The sequence below is a fragment of the Dendrobates tinctorius genome, unplaced genomic scaffold (genome assembly GCF_039654945.1).
Source record: "Dendrobates tinctorius isolate UK_male_01 unplaced genomic scaffold, ASM3965494v1 ptg000098l, whole genome shotgun sequence".
NCBI classification, from domain to species: Eukaryota; Metazoa; Chordata; class Amphibia; order Anura; family Dendrobatidae; genus Dendrobates; species Dendrobates tinctorius.
The window spans coordinates 31,058,387-31,078,915 of record NW_027361766.1 but is presented as its reverse complement, the minus strand read 5'-3'; the positions used below and the strand labels follow the sequence as shown (position 1 = coordinate 31,078,915).

Here is a 20,529-nt window from a genome sequence, read left to right as displayed (position 1 = left end):
ATGCATAACTGCAAGCCTTTGGAGAACTCTAAGGTTTGCAGGACTACAGAGGTACAGCAGCTTCAAATACCACCTATTTGCTACTTTTTAATGCTATTATAGCATAGTGATTGGAACGGGGTGTATTAACTATGTAACTATCAGGGCTGTGGAGTCGGTAAGCTAAACCATTGATTCCAAATCCGACTCCAACTCCTCAATTTCCATGACACCAACTCTAACTCCTACTGCACCAAAATGGGCTCCAACTCTGACTCCACAGCCGTGCCAGGGCTGTGGAGTCGGTAAGCCAAACCTCCGAATCAGACTCCTCAATTTCCATGACACCCTACTCCACCGAAATGGGCTCCGATTCCACAGCCCTGGAAACTATGATGCTACAGAGTGAAAATTGCAACTATGCCAGTTTAGTGCCCAGTATATTGTACCCACCTTTTGCTTCAAAAATGGGTCCTCACCTCTACAGGAATGCCATATGTGTAAATGCTGACTATGCTGTAGGCACACTGTGGGGCTCAGAAGAGCTATTTGAATTTTACAGCACAGATTTCACAGAATTTTATTCGGATGGGGAAAGCCATCTCATTTTTCCCAGAGCCTTTGACCTACCTGTGATATGGACATCTCTATTTGTCCATTGACAGATGATGAACCTGAGTGGGGACATTTTTTTGTATCACTTTTAAGGCTAGTTTTACATTTATCATGTGCTCTACGTTGAGCATTTACGTTAAAATTTCTGTTTAAATAACCAAAAATTGAGATTCAAATGAAACTCCAGAAGGAACCATTCACTATAATTAGGCAGATGGAGTCACTTTAGACTCCGTATGACCTCTGTTCCAGTGATGTGTCTTTTTTAGACGTGCACACAACTCTGGTTGACCATACGTTTGTGCTATTGAAAAACACAAACCCTCCGGAACAGACACCAGAGTCTAAGTGACTCTTACTCATTACAGTGAATAGTTCTGTCGAGGATTTAATTTGAATTGTGTTTTTTTTTATTTCAGTTCCATCCCCGAGGTAAGTGATTAATGTAGAATGCAGGATAAATGTGAACCTAGCCTAATACTGATTATTGGGAGGCAGAATAAACAAATAAACTGCAGTTACTTAATTTTTTTTTACACCATGCCCCGTGCGGTATAAGTGATAAGACAACTTTCTTCTAGGATTAGTACAATTACTGCAATACTAGATTTGTGTAGGTTTTTATGTTTTTCTACTTTTGCATACTAGAAATGATTTTTAAAGAAAAAAAAATTCTCATCATCAAATTCTTAGATTGGAGATTTTTATAGGGTTTTTAATGCTTCACTACTTTTGTCCCCTAAAAGTAATATTTAAAACACAAATTGTTTTTCCATCGCCATATTTTAAAAGCTGTAACTTTTATTCCTTCTGCTGATGAGTCATATGAGGGCTTGCTTTTACGCTATTAATAATACCATGGCCGCAGACCACTGTCATGCCCGCGTGGAATGGAATGTGTGATTTGATTTGCACGAATTCTAGGGGCCATGAATGCATGGGTCTCTCTGTGTAGTAGTGCACTTGCTCCTCAACTTTTGGAACTATCATATACACGAATAGAGAGAACTGCTCAAGTTCAGGCTACTTCTCCATTACCAGCAGTGTGGTATATCAGGCAATGCCATAAATGTCAAATGTCCGAGATGAGTATAACCCATTAACAATGCTGTCTATTGCAAATATAATGACCAATTTTTCTTCTTGTACAGATAATGATATCTGATCCTGGCAATGTTAGAAATCTTTTCAAATTGTGAAAACTTTATTTTGCTTCTTTTTTAGTTATGTCAGTTTGGGGAGTATTAGTAGATGTGCCATTACAGCTCCCACAGGGGTTATGATTAGGCTTTCATTAGACAAACGTGTTCAGACTTTTCCCACTGAACAGTATTCAAGTATATATAGTATGAAAGAGCAGAGTATTCTTAATTGCCTAAAGGAAAAGCAGTGCAAATTCTCTCTTCAGAGAGGAAGAGGACTTCAACTCTAGTGTCACCTATTGGAGGTAGCAATCCTTAAAGTCAACATCAACCCATTAAAGACGCCTTGCCATATGACTTAGGACAAAAGCCAAACCAGAATTTCAGTTTGCAGACACTGTGTTTCGGGATTTTGCCCCTCATCAGTGCAAATTATGAGATCTGGTTTGGCTAGTTGAGAGGCTTATTGGTAGATCTAAGGGGTAAGAGTTGTCAGTCGACTCAGAGACCACTACTTTAGTTGCCACCATAATAGCTGTGCCTGTCTATTCCCTGAAATACACAATCATATTTAAATGGAACCTGTCAGTAAGATCAACCTTCACCTCCCACCCCAAACTGCACATACGGGCTTGCAGATTTTAAAGTGTAACATCATTGAAACCATTATATCTTTTATCTGTTGCTACATTCCCAAGAATTCAACATTTTCAGTTGTTATGCACATCAGGTGTGACAGAGCACTTCCCCAGCCTCTGCCTCCTGTGGCTGGTTCTCGATCCAGCTCCAGCCTCTTTAGCCTGATTGATAGCTATAAGGTGTCCTTTTACACTTTTAGACCCACATGCCAATGTATCCGGTTTGGTGGGGTTAATTTTACCGACAGATTCCTGTTAATGGCTAGTGTAATCTCCATGCATGTTGGTTAATAAGATGGGCTGCCTTGGATGACATAGTTTCAGATTTCTGTAGAAGAATGTGCCTGGAGAAAATGCTAAGTGCAGGAGACTGGAAAACATATGTTTTCAGCCTAATTAGAGCGTGGCATTGTTAGTATGAGGGCACCTTGAGACGCTTGTGTGACATAACAAAAAGTAAAACAACAACAATAAGTAATGTGACAGTACATAGGCCTCTCCCGAACAGGCAGCTGCGAAGTAATGCCGTCTACCAGCATATGGCTGGCCTATAAATAAATAAACCCGTACTAATGAATGAGAGTACTCCAATACAGATATATTCCTCTGCTATAGGGGCAGATAGAGAACTTGTCTATCAGAGACGTGGCCCTCAAGTGTCGTAAATCACACCATATAAATTAGAATCTTCCTTTGAAAAAGTTTTACTGGGTGTTGTAGGTCGTGGGCCTGCTGCTCCTGTAACAGCTTTGCCAGCTATAGATTGCAGGCCCCTGGTTAGCTAAACAGGTGAAAACTATATATTTTACTCCTGATTTATGCCTCCCTTAGGACAGAATGAAGCCTTAATCTTTGAAGTCAGAATGTTCCTACTTAAAAGGTCATTCAGTTCTGGGCCATAACTCTCTAATATCTCTCGGGAGGATCCGGTGCCTTCACTGGCCTTGAGTTCTCTCCTTAAAGGTGCCGTGAAGGTTATAACGTCACCGGAGAGTGCAAAAGGTTAACAGATCGCTGGCATTATGTATAGAGCTGTCGGGAGACGGTGAGATTTCGAAACATTTTTTGGCCTTTGTTGAAAAGGGCAAGACCTTATCTAATATGTTTTTGTTAATATAAATGATCTGTTTTTTTAGTATTATATGTATATCCCATATATTAAAGTGGCTGTAAAATATACCTGGGAAAGAGAATCAATTAGCTAAAACAAAATTAGGATCACTACTATCAACCAGTGTAAGAAGGGGGCTTTTCTCATAGAAATCAGAGGGATTGCTTAAAGCTATTAATTTCATCCGATTCTGACAGCTTAGAAGCTGAATGAATGCAATTACTATTGTTATGTCCTGTACACATTAATCTCACGGACAGCGATATACTGCGAAGGTATGTTATTGATGACGTGCTTTGTGCATGTATTGTATACGCTTGTGAGTATATGTTCGGTTACAAGCTTATTAAACACGTCTTCTTATGGGAGACACATTTTTCCTGCCTAGTACAAGAGTTTGCCGCCATCCTCTTAGTGGAAATGATGCATTGCTTGGTACATTTTCTCTTGACTTTGTCCAAGAGTAAGCTGATTACGGGGTGTCCATCTATTGAGACCCTCAGCTCAAAACTGGAACCTTCAGTGAAGCCTGGCATCATATGTTCAGGTGGTCTGCAGCACAACGACAAAGCTTAGGGACCATTATGGTGCTCATCGAAATCAATGGTCTCTACAAGTAATGCATGGATAGGCTGCCGACAGCGAAGATGTAATGGCCCACGTGAACAATCCAATCAGATTGTTCGATGGCTAGTCGGCGGGATGTTTACATGATGAGCCACTGACCGGGAATGAGCCGGTGTAAATGGGCCTTAAACGAGTTGACCAGAGCGTAGATATTGATGGTCATCAATATCAGATTGGTAGGGGTCTGTCCCCCAGCACCCCCATAATCAGCGGTTGCCACATAGAAGCAATGCACGTGGCAGAACACAGTAATCCTGTATATTGCTTAGTGGATGCTGCAGTTTATATCTTAGACAAATGAATAGGAAATTAGGAAAAGTTCTCAGCAGCAGCCGCTAAACAATGTACGGAACCGGTGTGTCCTTCCCTGTCCATTGCTTACAACCGGTAACCTCCGGAGCAGAAAATGATCTGATATTCACCTCCTATCTTTCAGATCATCAGTATTTTAAGGCCCCCATGCACATTAGAACAATCATACCAGCTGCCAGTGTAAAGTGTATGGGGGTCTCCCAACTCTTCACGCACAGTATTCACAGATGTCTGAATGAGGCCGTAACCGATTGCTCGCTAGCTTTGTCGTATCTCAATCGTAAGGACACATTCACACGTACAGTATTGGAAATACTCTTATGTGTGAACGTGGCCTACTTTAGAGAAGTGCAGTTTGATCAGACTTTTCTGCTCGCTTGACGTCTTCAACAATAACAAGCATTCTGCGGAAAAATGCGTGCAGTTAAGACCCAGGCACATCCCGTGCAGCTCCCGTCTTGTAGTGCGTTCCTTTCCTGGTATCGCACTCGACAATCAAGATGCACTGGATGGTGTTCCCGCATCCCCCGCCAGGCCTAGGTACACAGACATTAAAGAAACCTCCTCTGACTCATATTTTTTGTTGTTCTGGAGGCCAGGAATGCTCAAAGATAATTACGCTGAAATGATGGCTTGTGGGCCTCCACTCCACACAGATGCTGATCATCTGTCTAATATTCCCTGTGGGATGAGACGTTCGGGAGATGTGTGCAGGATCTGCCGCTCCGTGCCATATTTCATCTTGTGATTGCGCTTGGTAATGCTGTTGCTTGTGCTCGCTGCAGGGAAGGGAGGCTTTAACTTATTCTTGTTGTATTTTGCATTGCTGGGAGTGTAAAAACAATTATTATACAAGGGATTTGTAAATGGGATACGCAACAGAACACCTGTTATGAACAGAAACTGCCGAGAGGGGAAAGGTTTGTCTTCTGCGGCTTTGGCACCGAGTTATAGAGCGAGCTTGTTGCCTTCCACACTGCAGCATTCCCTTTGTTTGCTTATGTTTGCTTGTATGACAAGTTGAATCGTTCACCATAAGTAGACGGTATGAATGTATTAGGTCACAAGTCACTGTTTGGATTGTTAACTAATCCTTTGCTAAGTGTGTTTATGTGTCTAACTCAATAGAAAATGTACATAAACACTTTGGAGAAGGTAAAACTGTGATAAGTGGATGTGAAAATGTGCTTCCCGGTGTCATGGACAGTATACCTGCTACAGGGATGGAAGGTTTGGGGGAAATAGAAGATGGAAAATGCATACGAACCAGCCATTACATATACTACTTGTTATTTTCTGCTTCTGTTATCATAAACTTGGATGAAATACTTAAATGGGTTGCCCACATCTTGAAAATTTATCCACGGGATATGTCATAAATGTCCGAAAGCTGTAGAACCTACTGTTTGGATCCACATCTGTTTTAAAGGGAATCTATCACCAGATTTTTGCCACCTCATCTGAGCGCAGCATAATACAGTATACACAGAAAGCTGTTGTGTGGGCGGGGTTAGCTTTCTGAGCTCTGCTACATCTAAAAACTCTGATTGTATCACAGCTGGTGAACCCAGTAGAATAAGTGATACATTGTTGGAATCAGGATCTCTTTCCGTTTATACGAGGAGGGGCCGTGGTCGGACCAGGGCTCACGTCTAAACAGTGATTGTCTCCTGGTGATAGAACATTCATTGTATTGAAACTACAGCAAACAGGCTAATAAATGACACATCCCTGAAATCAGTGTCTCAGCCTCTACTTCATGTTGTCCTCAGATTACATAGCAAAAAGAGATTACCATTAAGAACAGTATTATATTGCACACTGTCCGCAAAGGAGAATTTTATTGGGAGATCCTATACAAATGAATGGGATAAATATGCACAGCCTCATCTCTACTGACAATGTCTGGAGACATGGCCTCTTTCTATAGGTAGTTGCAGGTCACAGAATAATTCCTGATTTACTACTGGAAATGCAGCTTAAATCCCAAGACATCGTTCTGACGTCTTGCATAGCGATAGTTCTCTTTTTTATTGCGCTGATCTGAACATGAGTGTCTCCTGGCACAAGTCATGTTACTTTCATCAGATTAGAGGGGGCACCGGTGCATCAGTTGTCATTATAGCTTCAGCTTAGGTGGATACATATAGTGTTAATCTTTTTGCACAGCTTTAGATTATTTCGATTTCACAGTAGCAGGAAAGCAGTGACCCTTAGAAGTGAAATCTTATTTTACTAGTAAAGGTTGCCATGCGAAGACAATCTCCTATATTTCATGATTATGCCTATGCTAGCATTGGGGAGGAGCGCACTCCGAGCGCTCTGCCGCTTACTAATCTTACGGAACACAATAAGTCTAAAAATCGTCACATATGATTTGTATTTCACCAAGCGATTTAAGGAGGATCAGTCACCTCTCCTGACATGTCTGAAATAACTGATTCCCATAAATAACAATTCAGGAACATTTCCTTCTAGGAATCTGTGATGTGTCCTTCCACTGGTATGTCTCCTAGAAATGAATGAATAATTAGACAACTGGGTGCTACCAGTTGGGGGGATGTCCTCAGTGTCACACGGTCCAGGCAGTGCCACCGGTGTCAGATTGTGTAGGTACATGCCCTTTAACCATCCAGTTGACAATTTATTCATTCATTTCTAGGAGGAATGGTGCAGTGGTGAAGTTGTTCCAGAATTGATATTTCATGGTAAAACAGCCATGTCAGGAGAGGTGACCGGTCCGCATTAATGGCGATTGTAGGCATGAATATTGACTGGATTCAATAAATGTGTATGAACGCTTTCTATACTACAGACATTATGACAAGCCACATTGCAAATCCTATATATCTGATGCTCATATTTTTTCTTTGTCTTTCAGAATCATGTAAAGAAGACATAAACTCTAGGAGGCATTGAAAACCAAAGAGAGCTTGGGTTCCAGCTCTCTTCTTTCCCCTAATTCATCACCATGGAACAGCAGAGGTTACAGAGGCGGACAGAGAAATCTCTCCATTTCCACAGTCGGGCAGCTTCCATGGTCTTGCTGGTTTTGGCCATGCTGTCTTTCGAAATTCCTGGTGCTTCCCTTACCAACACATTTCATGCTGAGCAAAGAGACTGGACTTTTAGTCATCTCACCGTGCACCAGAGCACAGGGGCCGTCTATGTGGGTGCAGTAAATCGCATTTATAAGCTTTCAGGAAACTTAACCCTGTTGGTGTCCCATAACACTGGTCCTGGAGAGGATAACAAATCCTGCTACCCTCCGCAGAATGTGCAGCCATGTAGTGAACCTCGTACACTGACCAACAACGTGAACAAACTGCTAATCATTGACTATTCTGAGAACCGACTGTTGGCATGTGGTAGTTTGTACCAGGGGGTTTGTAAGCTGCTACGTCTGGATGACCTTTTTATACTGGTAGAACCATCTCATAAGAAAGAGCACTACCTCTCCAGTGTCAATGAGACTGGTACAATGTATGGAGTGATCGTTCACAGCGAAGGTCGGGATGGCAAACTCTTCATTGGAACTGCTGTCGATGGCAAACAGGATTATTTTCCAACTCTTTCAAGTCGCAAGTTGCCTAGGGATCCAGAATCGTCTACCATGTTGGATTATGAGCTCTACAGTGACTTTGTGTCGTCCCTCATCAAGATACCATCTGATACCCTTGCTTTGGTCTCTCATTTTGACATTTTTTACATTTATGGCTTTGCGAGCGGCAACTATGTTTATTTCCTCACTGTGCAGCCAGAAACTCCTGAAGGTATCTCTAGTAATTCAGCAAGTGATCTCTTCTACACCTCTCGAATTGTGCGCTTATGCAAAAACGATCCTAAATTTCACTCCTACGTTTCCTTGCCTATTGGATGCACAAAGAATGGGGTGGAGTACAGGCTACTGCAGGCTGCCTATCTTACAAAACCAGGGGCCACATTAGCTAGGTCACTGAAAATATCAGTGCTGGATGATGTACTGTTTGCAATTTTTTCAAAAGGCCAGAAACAGTACCACAATCCACCCGACGATTCCACACTTTGTGTCTTCCCCATCAAGACTATCAATGCGCTCATTAAGGAAAGACTGCAATCTTGTTATCAGGGAGAAGGAAATCTGGAGCTAAACTGGCTGCTAGGAAAGGATGTCCAGTGCACTAAAGCTGTAAGAGCATTTTCTTGCCTTTCTTCGTAAAATGAAACCACTGTTTATATTGGTCATTTGGTTATGAATGTCAAATCCTTTGGGTATGATCACCTTAATATGCTAGTTTGGAGTGAAACAAGACAGCTGAAAATTTACCGACATATCCAGGCTTTTTTATTTCCTACACCTTCACCAAACACCTTCTTCCCAAGAATTGGGCTTTGCACTTTTGGGGTTAATAAAGCTAGAACCACTCAAGGTACACTTTGCAGATGTCTTTTATGGCCTTGTGGTCTTGAGGTTGTGCCTACCCTGAGTTGGCTGGTTGTGCACATACAAATGCATTCTTCCTTCACTTAACTAATCTACAGTCTGAATTAATTAGTGTGTGAATCAGACCAAACATACACGGACAAGATATGGCTAGCTATACCAACTCCTGGCCTTATGTCCTTGTTGAGGTCCTCCCTTCCTGTTTGAGCAGCTCCCGTTCTGGCTGATTAAGACAATCCTTGTTACATAAGTAATACTATAGTTCCTTAGGCTGTGTGCCCACGTAGCGATTTTTAAGCGTTTTTGCCACGATTTTTGGCGCGAAAACGCTGCGAAAACGTTTAAAAATCGTGTACAGAACGCCCCCCATGCATTCCTATGGCATTCCGCACATGCTGTGCTAATGCTGCGCTTTTTTCCGTGGCTGAATCGCATCGCGGAAAAAATCGCAGCATGGTCATTCTTTTATGCGGAATCGCAAAGAATTGCCGCAATTCCGCACCCATAGGAATGCATGAGAATCGCTTACTTCCTGCATGTGGAGGAGAGGAGACTGTCCTCCAGGCCCTGGGTACCATACCCCTGTAAAAAAAAGAATAAAAAATCGGGGTATATTTACCTTCCGGCGTCCCTCGCTGCATTCCCGGCCTCAGCGTTCCCAGTAATGCCTTGCGGCACGGTCCTGTGATGACGTGGTCTCGCGAGATCGCTATAGCAACGCGAGACCAACGTTATCACAGGTCTCGCAAGGCATTACTGGGAACGCTGAGGCCGGGAATGCAGCGCGGGACGTCGGAAGGTAAATATACCCCGATTTTTTAATTTTTTTTTAGCATTTTAACATTCTATCTTTTACTATTGAGGGCGCATAGGCGGCCTCAATAGTAAAAAGCTGGTCACACTTGTCAAATACTATGTTTGACAAGTGTGACCAACCTGTCAATCACTTTCCAAGCGATGCTTCAAATCGCTTGGAAAGTGCTTGAATATCGCACGCGAAAATCGCGGCAAAATCGCAAACATAATCGCGGTGAAATCGCTCGGAAAAAAACCTGCGATTTCTGGGAAGGAGTCCGGTTTTTAGTGTCCGGAATAAAACGCTACGTGGGCACATAGCCTTAGGAGAAATGACTCCGAAATCAGCTGTTAGCCGGTGTTCCAGGAATGGGAGTTGGCCCGGTCAGCTAGCTCTTCAGTGGCTGCATTTTAGAATGGTTTTTCTCTGATGAGCCACATGAGACAATTCCTTTTAGTACTATTTAGTATAGTACTATTTAGTATAGTATTGGAAGGTGCGAATTTGATAGAAAACTCCATAAGGCCCTCGGTATATTCATCTGTCCAAATCAAGCACCATATTATGTGTATTGGACTCTTTAGGGACATACTGTGATCAATATAACACCTAACATGGGGATTTTATCAATGGATCATGGGAAGCACGGTCGCTCAGTGGTTAGAACTGTTCCTTTGTAGCGCTGAGGTTCTGGGTTTATATTCCACCACGGACAACATCTTCAAGGAGTTTGTATGTTCTCCCCATGGGTTTCCTCCGTGTTCTCCGGTTTCCTCCCACACTCCAAAGACATACTGATACGGAATCTAGATTGCGAATGATGGCAATATATGTAAAGTGCTGCAGACTATGTTGGTGCTATATAATAAACAGATAGTCCTGCTTTTTTTGTAGGAAATGGTTCCACCAGAGAGGTTTTCCTAAAGCCAGCATGTCACGCAGTCTGCATTGTGTTTCCTTGTCTGCCATCAGTATATTAAATTCACTAGTTCATGAACTTTGGGAGAGTTATCACTCAGCTCTTCTAAATATGATAATCACATTAAGCAGTTTAATGAAACCACAAGAATGTTAGCTTAAAGTCTCTGCGGCCAGCCCGGAGAGCTCAGCCAGGACATTGCTGTCAGTATGAAGTATTTATTTACCACTGCTGACGTGTCAAATGGGTAAGAAACTGCTAAAACAAATTACGGTAGCTATGAGCATCGATGCCATTTTTCAGACAAATCAATAAAAAATGCTCCAAATGGACTAAAACTAGATGCAATACTTAGCTCCACTGTTCCCTTACGGCTCCTCTTCCCATATTCTCAGGGTCTGTAATTCTTGGTCATTCTCCAGAAACGTCTGCCAATCACTAGCCACAGCAGCGGCTTGCTTAGCCATTGAGTTGCTTGGCGGCATTTCCGGTGTGTCGAGAGGGCAGGAGATTCTAGGTACATTAGATTTTTCTTGCCCTTAGCCTTTTTTTTAAATATTAGACTGTTTCTTAAATGAAAGTTTCTTAGCAGAGTCATTTTGTCAGAAATATGGTTCCCCTTCCGTTGCCCTGGAATGTTCTTCTGCGCAGAGCGCCCAATCACCTTTTTGGCACCAGCGACTTTTAGAGACAGCATGGATCCAGCTGCAATGTGTTTAGCAGCAGCTGCTGCATTTTTAGAATTTGCAATTAATGGACAAAGACTGATAATTTGGAAACGGTTAAACTTGAATATTTTTGTCTGCTTAGTTTAACATAGTAAATTACTACATTTTGGGCACTTTATTTAGAGACAGATGGAGGTTTATGCTGGTATAGACAATTGAATAAATTTGTTTTAAAGAATATTTTTAAGCTATCAAGCAAATTTCTAGGTACAATATTCACTTTCCATAATTCTCTTGTAATTCCTGTTACCTAACTGTGGAGGAATAGAAAGACAAATCTCAATTATAGGGGTAAAAATATGTATAAATGTGTCTGTGAAGTAAACAGTCAGGTTTTATCTATGGTTCTCCTAGAAAACGTTGCTGGCAAATAGGGATCTCTATGATGCAGGGAACTCTGATGATGTCAGCATGGTGACATCACTTGCTTGTTTCTAAACACTATAAAAAACGACAAGGTGGCTCTATAGTACCATAACTAGTTTCCTAAGGTTGATTTGAATATAGTCTAAGTTTATTATTTATGCGTGCTTATATAGCGCCATCATATTCTGCACTATTAGCACTGTCCCCACTGGGGCTCACAATATTGATTCCCTATCAGGATGTTAGACATGGGGAGATCATACAAACTCCTTGCAGATGATGTCTTTTGGTGGGATTTGAACCCAGAACCACAGCCATAATGATTGATCGTCAAGTGAAATTCAGCAACTGCCAATCATTTTAGCCAACTGATGTGTAACAAACATCACATAAGAAGAAGTCGGCCATGTATGTCCATTTTCGCCCAGTATTCGCTAGCCCATGAAAGATCTTCTAGTTAGAATGTTCTTCAGATGTTCCCAGAATAATCCCACATTTCTCCAATAAAGATGGGTTGTCTTTCACTAGGACCAAACAATTTTTTTCACCTCCGTTCATTTGATCAATGGTTGTTCCTCCATCAGCCTAGTTCTTCTCAATGTTCATAGCCACCTTTATTTCCAACCCAATTGACAGTTGTGATAAGTTTGCCAGGAATTCACAAAAGACTCATCTATTGGCATAAAATGAAATACTCCATTATTTGCCAAGTATTCACTATAATCGGCTTTGCAATGTGTAGCTCTTTTGTATGGCTCGTACTTGGCATCTCTGGCTGTTTATTTTTTTCTTTATCAAGTCCAGCAAGCAATTTGGTGAGTTTTTTCCCACTCAGACTATAAGGGTTCATTCTGAAGAAAGTGACTTATTCTACGACTCTGCGATAAGGTTCTTGAAGTCTACAAATATGAGAGGGGTTTACCAGGGAGATTAATGGCTTTGCTTCTATTTTTGCTGGGCAAGGACACACAGTTTAAATAAACAGCAAAAATGAGAGAGATAAAATGGGGCCAATGAGCAGTGTGTGATGGAGAGAAGCTAGCCACCAAGACGTACTGGTAGTATAGATACTGGCTATCCAGACTAGACTAAAGTCCCCGTCACACTAAGCGACTTACCAGCGATCCCGACAACGATATCAACATGTCAGGATCGCTGGTGAATCGCTATGTGATTGCTGGTGAGCTGTCACACAGACAGCTTCACCAGCGATTAGCACAGCGACGCCGCGCATGCGGCATCGCTGTGTTCAGCGCTGATTCATGTCAAAAATAGAATTAAAATAAAAAATATTGTTATTCTCACCTTCCGACGTCCCGCGCAGCATTCCCGCCTCTCTCCACGCTCCGGTCCCAGTAATCCTTTGCGAGAATTACCGCGATGACGTCCATTCTCGCTGGATCGCGAAGTCTCGCGGTCATTCTTGCAAAGGATTACTGGGACCGGAGCGTGGAGAGAGGCGGGAATGCTGCGCGGGACATCGGAAGGTGAGAATAGTAATATTTTTTTTTTTTAATTATTTTATCGCTGATCGCTGGTCTCCCGCCTGTCACACACAGCAATGCATGCTGGCCAGCGGGAGATCAGCGACAAAAGAAATGTCCAGAGGTTTCCAAGAGCGATCAGCGATACCGGCAGGGGGGCCGGTCGCTGATCGCTGTCACACACAGCGATCTCGCTGGTGAGATCGCTGTTGTGTCACAAAACTTGCGAGATCGCTATGTGTGACGGGGCCTTAAATTCAACCCAACAATTTTCAATCTTCTGAATGTTGATTCATCAAATTCTGGTAAAAAAAAAAGGATTCGGCATATTACATTTCAACATACCCAATCCCCTGTGCTCAAGGACGATAACCTACCTTGAATGGTGTCTGGCAGCTTCTTGCTTCCCTCTTCCCATTTTTACATTATCATGTATGTCTGCTGTGTTCCATTGTTTTTGCGCCAGACATATAATAGTGTCTTATCTTTTCTAGTCGTAATAAGGTACCATTTGCTGTTATAGTGATGATAGGGAACAATAGTACTGCAGTGGTAATAGGGCACCATTTGCTGGTAATAGGGCACTATTTGACAGTACAATAGTATTAGGGTATTATTTGGCGTTACAGTGGTAATAGGACATCATTTAGCGGTACAGTGGTAATAGGACACTATTTGGCACTACAGTGGTAATAGGTCAGCCTTTGGCGGTATGGTGGTAATAGGGCACCATTTAGTGGTGCAGTGGTAATAGGACATCATTTGGTGGTACAGTGGTAATAGGGCACTATTTGGTGGTATTTAGGTAATAGGGCTGTATTTGGCACTACAGTGGTAGTAGGTCAACCTTTGGCTGTACAGTGGTAATAGGGCATCATTTAGCGGTACAGTGGTAATAGGGCACCGTTTGGTGGTACAGGATACATGGCACTGTGGTAGGAAGCTGCATAGATTCATGTGAGTGACAACAGAATCCAACTATATAGGATTGCAATTACCCACTGTTTGGGTGTATAGGAAACCATAATCTGAACATAGCCTTATGGATGGCATATTGGTATCACCCTGATCTCCCAGACATAAAATTGAATACAATTTTGAAACACAAAAGGGATACTAAGATCTGCTCAGCAAAGCTAGGATAAGGATAATCTGGTTGAAATCATGGAATGAATTAATAAAAGGATTATACAGTATGTTTCCACACAGTCACTAAACCAGTCTAAGATATTATATTTGTGCCAAAATATATGGCATCTTTTTACAGGTTGTGGCCTCCATGGCTCTTCCAACCTACGAGCTGTCATTTGTATTCTTCAAGTCAGCAAGGAATAGATTGTAATCAATACATGAATTAGTGAACTTGCAGCTTGTAGTATTTCTCTATCCGCTGACATTCACAGAAGCAGGGAAGACATGCACTCCGCCATATGCCGCAGTGGTAGATACATCAAACTTAGCACCTGTCTCACACAGAAAATACAGACAGAGATTTAAAGTGACACTATGGCTATTTCTTCCTCGTCCTGTCACAAACTCTGACATAATGGGTGTCACGCTGACGTTTTATAGGGTTGCTGGCAGCTCCACTTATAATTCCCCTGATGGACTTTTAATGTATCTTGTGGATTTTCCTTTTTTTTTTACTTGTTTTGGATCTTTATAGATTTATGTTTATTTTTATCTCAGCATCTACTTACTAGCCTTTGTTGTATATCATTAAAATCGATTGTTTCTGTAGTACAAACATGAAATGCTCCACAGATTTACGTTTGTCCTTGAAAGATAATTTTACATTTATTTTACAAGAAAAAAGCACATTTGGATAAGGTTCACAGGAAGTCAGTTAGCTTTGAGACAGTAGTTCCTGGACCTTAGCAACACATATATTATGACCTCATGGAGTTAGTACTGTGGTTGTCAGCCACTTGAAAGCTGCCTCATGCACTCATGCAAAAAGCCTCCTCAAAGAAGAAGAGGACGAGAACTCTAGCATCACCCATCAGAGGTAAAAATCCTAAAAGTCAGTATCGATCTCAAAGGCCTTTTGCCACATGGCTAAGGATAAGAAACCAAACCAGAACCTCAATTTGCAGACACATGTTTCAAGGTATTTGTCCTTCATCAGTGTAAAGCAAGAGAGTATTTTTGGTTGGGTGAGAGGCCTCTGACAAAGCGTGGCACTCTCCACAAGCAGAAACTGTACCTCGTAGACTACATTTACGTAGTAATTGTGTCACCTCCATCTAAAAGAAATGGTGGACAGTAGATTCAGAAAGAACAAAGTCAGTCAAGAGCTCATAACAAAGTAACTTAAATGCACACGGGTGCTTTCTAGGTGCTGACTGAGTTTGTTTTTTTGCTTTGCATATTTAAAGGTAGTGACTGCCTCCATAGTGGTCATGCGCATCTTTTATCTGTCCAAGACTAGTTTTATATGCAGAGATTGGAAGCAGTACACCATTCAGAGTGAAAAAAAAGACTTCTGTTTAATGGCCCAACATGGTGATATATCGGTTCATTAGTGAGAACCTTTCTAGTTCAACAAGACTAGTTTTAATTAGAGGAGAATAAAGCTAGATCCTACCTACCTTAAGTTCATTTTGTAGGGCAAGGCCGGTGAGAGGGGTAAGTTTGAGCAGCGACCCACAAATATGAGGTCATCTTGTCGTTGCAGGTGGGCTCACACATATTCATAGAAATATGGTTTATCTCTCAGTGCATCATTTTTGCCAGATTGCCAATGGTTGGCTCTTTTACTAAAGGTACAGTCACACTTAGCGATGCACCAGCGATCCCGACAGCGATATGACGCGGTCAGGATCGCTGGTGCATCGCTAAGTGGTCGCTAGTGAGCTGCCAAACAGGCAGAGCTCACCAGCGACATAGTAGCGGTCGGCGGTCGCTACTTACCTGTCAGTCAAAGCGATCTTGAGGTCCTCCCGCCCACGTCCATGCGTCGCTCGTCTCCACAGCAGGAAGCCCAGCAGGAAGCTGATGACGAGAAACGGCCCAGGACGTTCTCGCGCGATCAGCGATAACCAGCGGGGGAGCGGTCGGAGGTAAGTATCACACATAGCGATATCGCTAGCAATATCGCTGCTACGTCACAAAAAACAGTGACGTTATAGCGATATTGCTAGCGATATCGCTTGGTGTGACGGGGCCTTAAGTCATGTCATTTACTAAGTGCTGTTAAATGACTTATGACTTCTGTGCCTTCGGTTACAATAAAGCAGCCAAACATTATGTAGAAGTAGGTTGATGGGTGAACAGTCGTTGAACGATCATCTGGTGAGCAGTCTTTTTGCCAATGCAGTCATACACATTACAGTCCATCACGGCAGATACAGTCGTTCAGACTGGCCATATATGTATAATGACTCCAGACGAAGGATGAAATGATCTCTTTAGGCACTTTCTGGCAGAGTTCTTTCAGAAAAGATCTTCCTTGGGCCAGCTACTAACATGCATATCATAATATTCCTTTTTTTTATTACTGGTCAGTAAAAACGCTCCAGTGACTCCTGCTTCTGATAGTAGAGTATTTGATCATGGGTTTCATTCTTGGTTCTCTTTCTTGTAGATAGAACATTCAGTACCATGTATTTGCTATCATAATACCTACCATCTTACGCTACCTAAATAATGTCATCTATCTCATCTAATGAGGAATCTAGTCCGGTACTTCTGTTACTATGCAGGAAGAGCTCCGCTGACTGGTCTGTTGCAAAGCCGATTCTGTATCCATGGGCATCCTACATGGCAAATTTCATGTTAATTACACTGCCTTCATTATAGCATCACTACATGCCATATTTTATTATGAACTTTCATATACAGTGGGGGAAATAAGTATTTGATCCCTTGCTGATTTTGTAAGGTGCCCATTGACAAAGACATTACCAGTCTATAATTTTAAGGAGAGGTTAATTTTAACACTGAGAGATAGAATATTAAAAATATACTCGAGAAAATCACATTTTATAAATTATAAAAATTTATTTGCATTTTGCAGTGAGAAATAAGTATTTGATCCCCTACCAACCATTAAGTGTTCTGACTCCTACAGACCAGTTAGACGCTCCTAATCAACTCCTTACCTGCATTAAAGACAGCTGTCTTGCATATTCACCTTTATAAAAGACTCCTGTCAACAGGCTCAATTAATCAGTCAGACTCTAACCTCTACAACATGTGCAAGACCAAAGAGCTTTCTAAGGATGTCAGAGACAAGATCATAGACCTGCACAAAGCTGGAATGTGCTGCAAAACCATATGTAAGATGCTGGGTGAGAAGGAGACAACTGTTGGTGCATTAGTAAGAAGATGGAAGAAAAACAAAATGACTGTCAATTGACATTGATCTGGGGCACCATGCAAAATCTCACCTTGTGGAGTATCTTTGATCATAAGGAAGGTGAGAGATCAGCCTAAAACTACACAGAGGGAACTTGTTAATGATCGCATGGCAGCTGGGACCACAGTTACCAAGAAAACCATTGGTAACACATTACGCCGTAAAGGTTTAAAATCCTGCAGTGCCCGCAAGGTCCCCCTCCTCAAGAAGGCACATGTGTAGGCCCATCTGAACTTTGTCAGTGAACACCTGGATGATTCTGTGAGTGATTGGGAGAAGGTGCTGTGGTGAGATGAGACAAAAATTAAGGTCTTTGGCATTAACTCAACTCGCTGTGTTTGGAGGAAGAGAAATGCTGCCTATGACCCAAAGAACACCGTCCCCACTGTCAAGCATGGAGGTGGAAACATGTTATGGGCATGTTTCGCTGCTAAGGGCACGGGACTACTTCACTGCATCAAAGGGAGAATGGATGGAGCCATGTACCATACAGTCCTGAGTGACAACTTCCTTCCTTCTGCCAGGACTTTAAAAATGGGTCGTGTCTGGCTTTTCCAGCAAGACAATGACCCAAAAACTACAGCCAAGGCAACAAAGGAGTGGCTCAAAAAGAAGCACATTAAGGTCATGGGGTGGCCTAGCCAGTCTCCAGACCTTAATCCCACAGAAAACTTATGGAGGGAGTTGAAGCTCCGAGTTACCAAGCAACAGCCTCAAAATCTTAATGATTTAGAGGAGTGGACCAAAATTCCTCCTGACGTGCGCAAACCTCATTATCAACTACAAAAAAAGTCTGACTGCTGTGCTTGCCATCAAGGGTTTTGCCACCAAGCATTAAGTCTTGTTTGTCAGAGGGATCAAATACTTATTTCTCACTGCAAAATGTAAATACATTTATATAATTTATACAATGTGATTTTCTGGATTTTATTTTTGATATTCTATATCTCAATGTTAAAATTAAACTACCCTTAAAATTCTAGACTGCTCATGTCAGTGGGCAATCTTACAAAATCATCAAGGGATCAAATAGTTATTTCCCCCACTGTACCACAGTGCTTCTTTTATTAGTTATAACATCCACTTTTTCTTTCTAGTTTGTCATTAGTTAGAGGTTGTAAGTTACCTGGTCTTTGTCTGGGCGTCCTGTGCCAACCAGAAGTACGGTAATTGGTTGTCTGCTACATTGCTGGGAAAATAACATGTTGACATTATTATATTCCGCAGGCTGCAATTCAGAGCTGATCAAGATATATATGAAATAATTAAATAACTGTTAGATAACCATCTAGGACCACTAGGCTTATTTTCACCACAATGCATTGTTAGGGGTTGTTGTAGAATAGTGACATTAGTTAGGTGAATGTACTGGTCCTTCACAGAGAAGATGACGTGACATCATCAGATGCACAATGAAATTTCAAGGCTTTTTTAGTCTGTCGCCCCCCCAAAAGACAATTTTAGCTAAGTATACAAACATATAGGGGGTGTCTAATAATAAATGAATAAAAACCATAGCTTTACTGTATAAATTGGTCTGTAAATCCGTTGTGAAAAAGAGCTTTTTTTCCCATATACTAATTAGGATGCTCAATGCACTATTATGTTTGGCCAAGTGGCTTCAATGCCTCCGTATTACCCCTTGAGGGATAGATTTACACACAGTAAAAGTATGATTTTAATAGTGGCTGAGTCATTTTTTTAGTGGTAGGGGAGCTTAAAGGGGGTGGTCCTACACTAATATTGATTTTCATCCGAAAGGAATTTTCACACTGGCCATTTGGGAATTTTAAGACTTTGACTTCCTGTTGTTTCAAGAAACAACACATTTACATATCTAGAATGAACAGACTCTGACGCAAGCTTTTGTATTGAGGTATATAATAAGACTGAGCAAAGGTCATTGCTTCGAGGGTGGGATTGATCTCTACTCGCCAAATTCTTTCCTTACAATATGCACTGACAGTGTGTTGCCTGCTCCTCACTTTTCGTGAGGGGAGCGCACTGTCACTGTGCACGGAGATGACTACAGCACAGTAAGAAAGGGGCTTGTACTAAGCATATGTCAGAACTGACAGCTGGTTGCATGCTCTATAGAGCAGTGACTAGCCTAGCCTCTGAAACGGATGTCACTGATGACGCTTCTGAGTGGCGACAGAGGCTGTGTCAGTGAGCGGAGCCTCTGCTCTCTGATGACATTTCGTTTGAGTGTACCAACACTGTGGATTCTCAAACAAAACGTCATCAAAATGGGAAAGAAAAGAAAACCGTTATATTACAGAGGGAACTATAAGTAGATATTAATTTAGGATAAAGATCAATATATTGTTGGACTACGCCTTTGAAGGAAATGTGTCTTCCGAATATGACCTATTGTTTAGATCATTACATGTTACATGTATTTTTTTTTAAATAGCAATCTTTTGTTATATTTTTTCGTATCACGATCTTTATTAAACAAAAAATTAATAATTGCAATTTGCACCCAGGCCACTGTAGCTATTTTAGAGTCATACTTCCTGTGCTCTCAGAAAGAGCTAACAGCTGTTTCTTTGCCATCATAGGCAGGATTACAATGACAGATAACCCGCCTATATACAGCTGATAACACAGGATCCACCAATCACAATTGGTGATGTGCTGCCCCTGTTCCCCCTCAGTTCACACTATTTTGCACAGCCTCATTATATATACTTCCATACAGTAAATAGGATTGTGATATGACCAATGTGGCTATATACATGTGTTGTTTCCTGAAACAACAGGAAGTGTTTAAAAAATGCCCAGTGTGAAAATTGCACGATTTCTATTTTTTATTTTTAATACAGATTGTGATATTGAATTAAAAACATAACAAATTGTAAGAAAAATACATTTAACACAAAAACTGTTGAAAATTGTGTTATTTTCTGATGACTAGAGTTGAGCGATACCGTCCGATACTTCAAAGTATCGGATCGGAATGGATCGGCCGATCTTTAAAAAAAGTATCGGTATCGCCAATTCCGATACCGGAAGTCCCATTCAAG

At 41.6% G+C, this 20,529-nt stretch overlaps 1 protein-coding gene across 3 annotated transcripts in view; it reads left to right on the top strand.

Annotated features, from left to right (window-relative positions):
* The window catches only part of PLXNA2 (plexin A2), a 389,564-nt gene that overhangs the window by 68,239 nt on the left and 300,796 nt on the right, over positions 1-20,529 (top strand). For all 3 annotated transcript variants that reach the window (XM_073587292.1, XM_073587293.1, XM_073587295.1), the window contains exon 2: positions 7,306-8,592. In XM_073587292.1, the coding sequence (XP_073443393.1) occupies positions 7,396-8,592 (1,197 nt within the window). In that variant the 5' untranslated portion in view covers positions 7,306-7,395. The remainder of the gene's footprint in view (positions 1-7,305; positions 8,593-20,529) is intronic.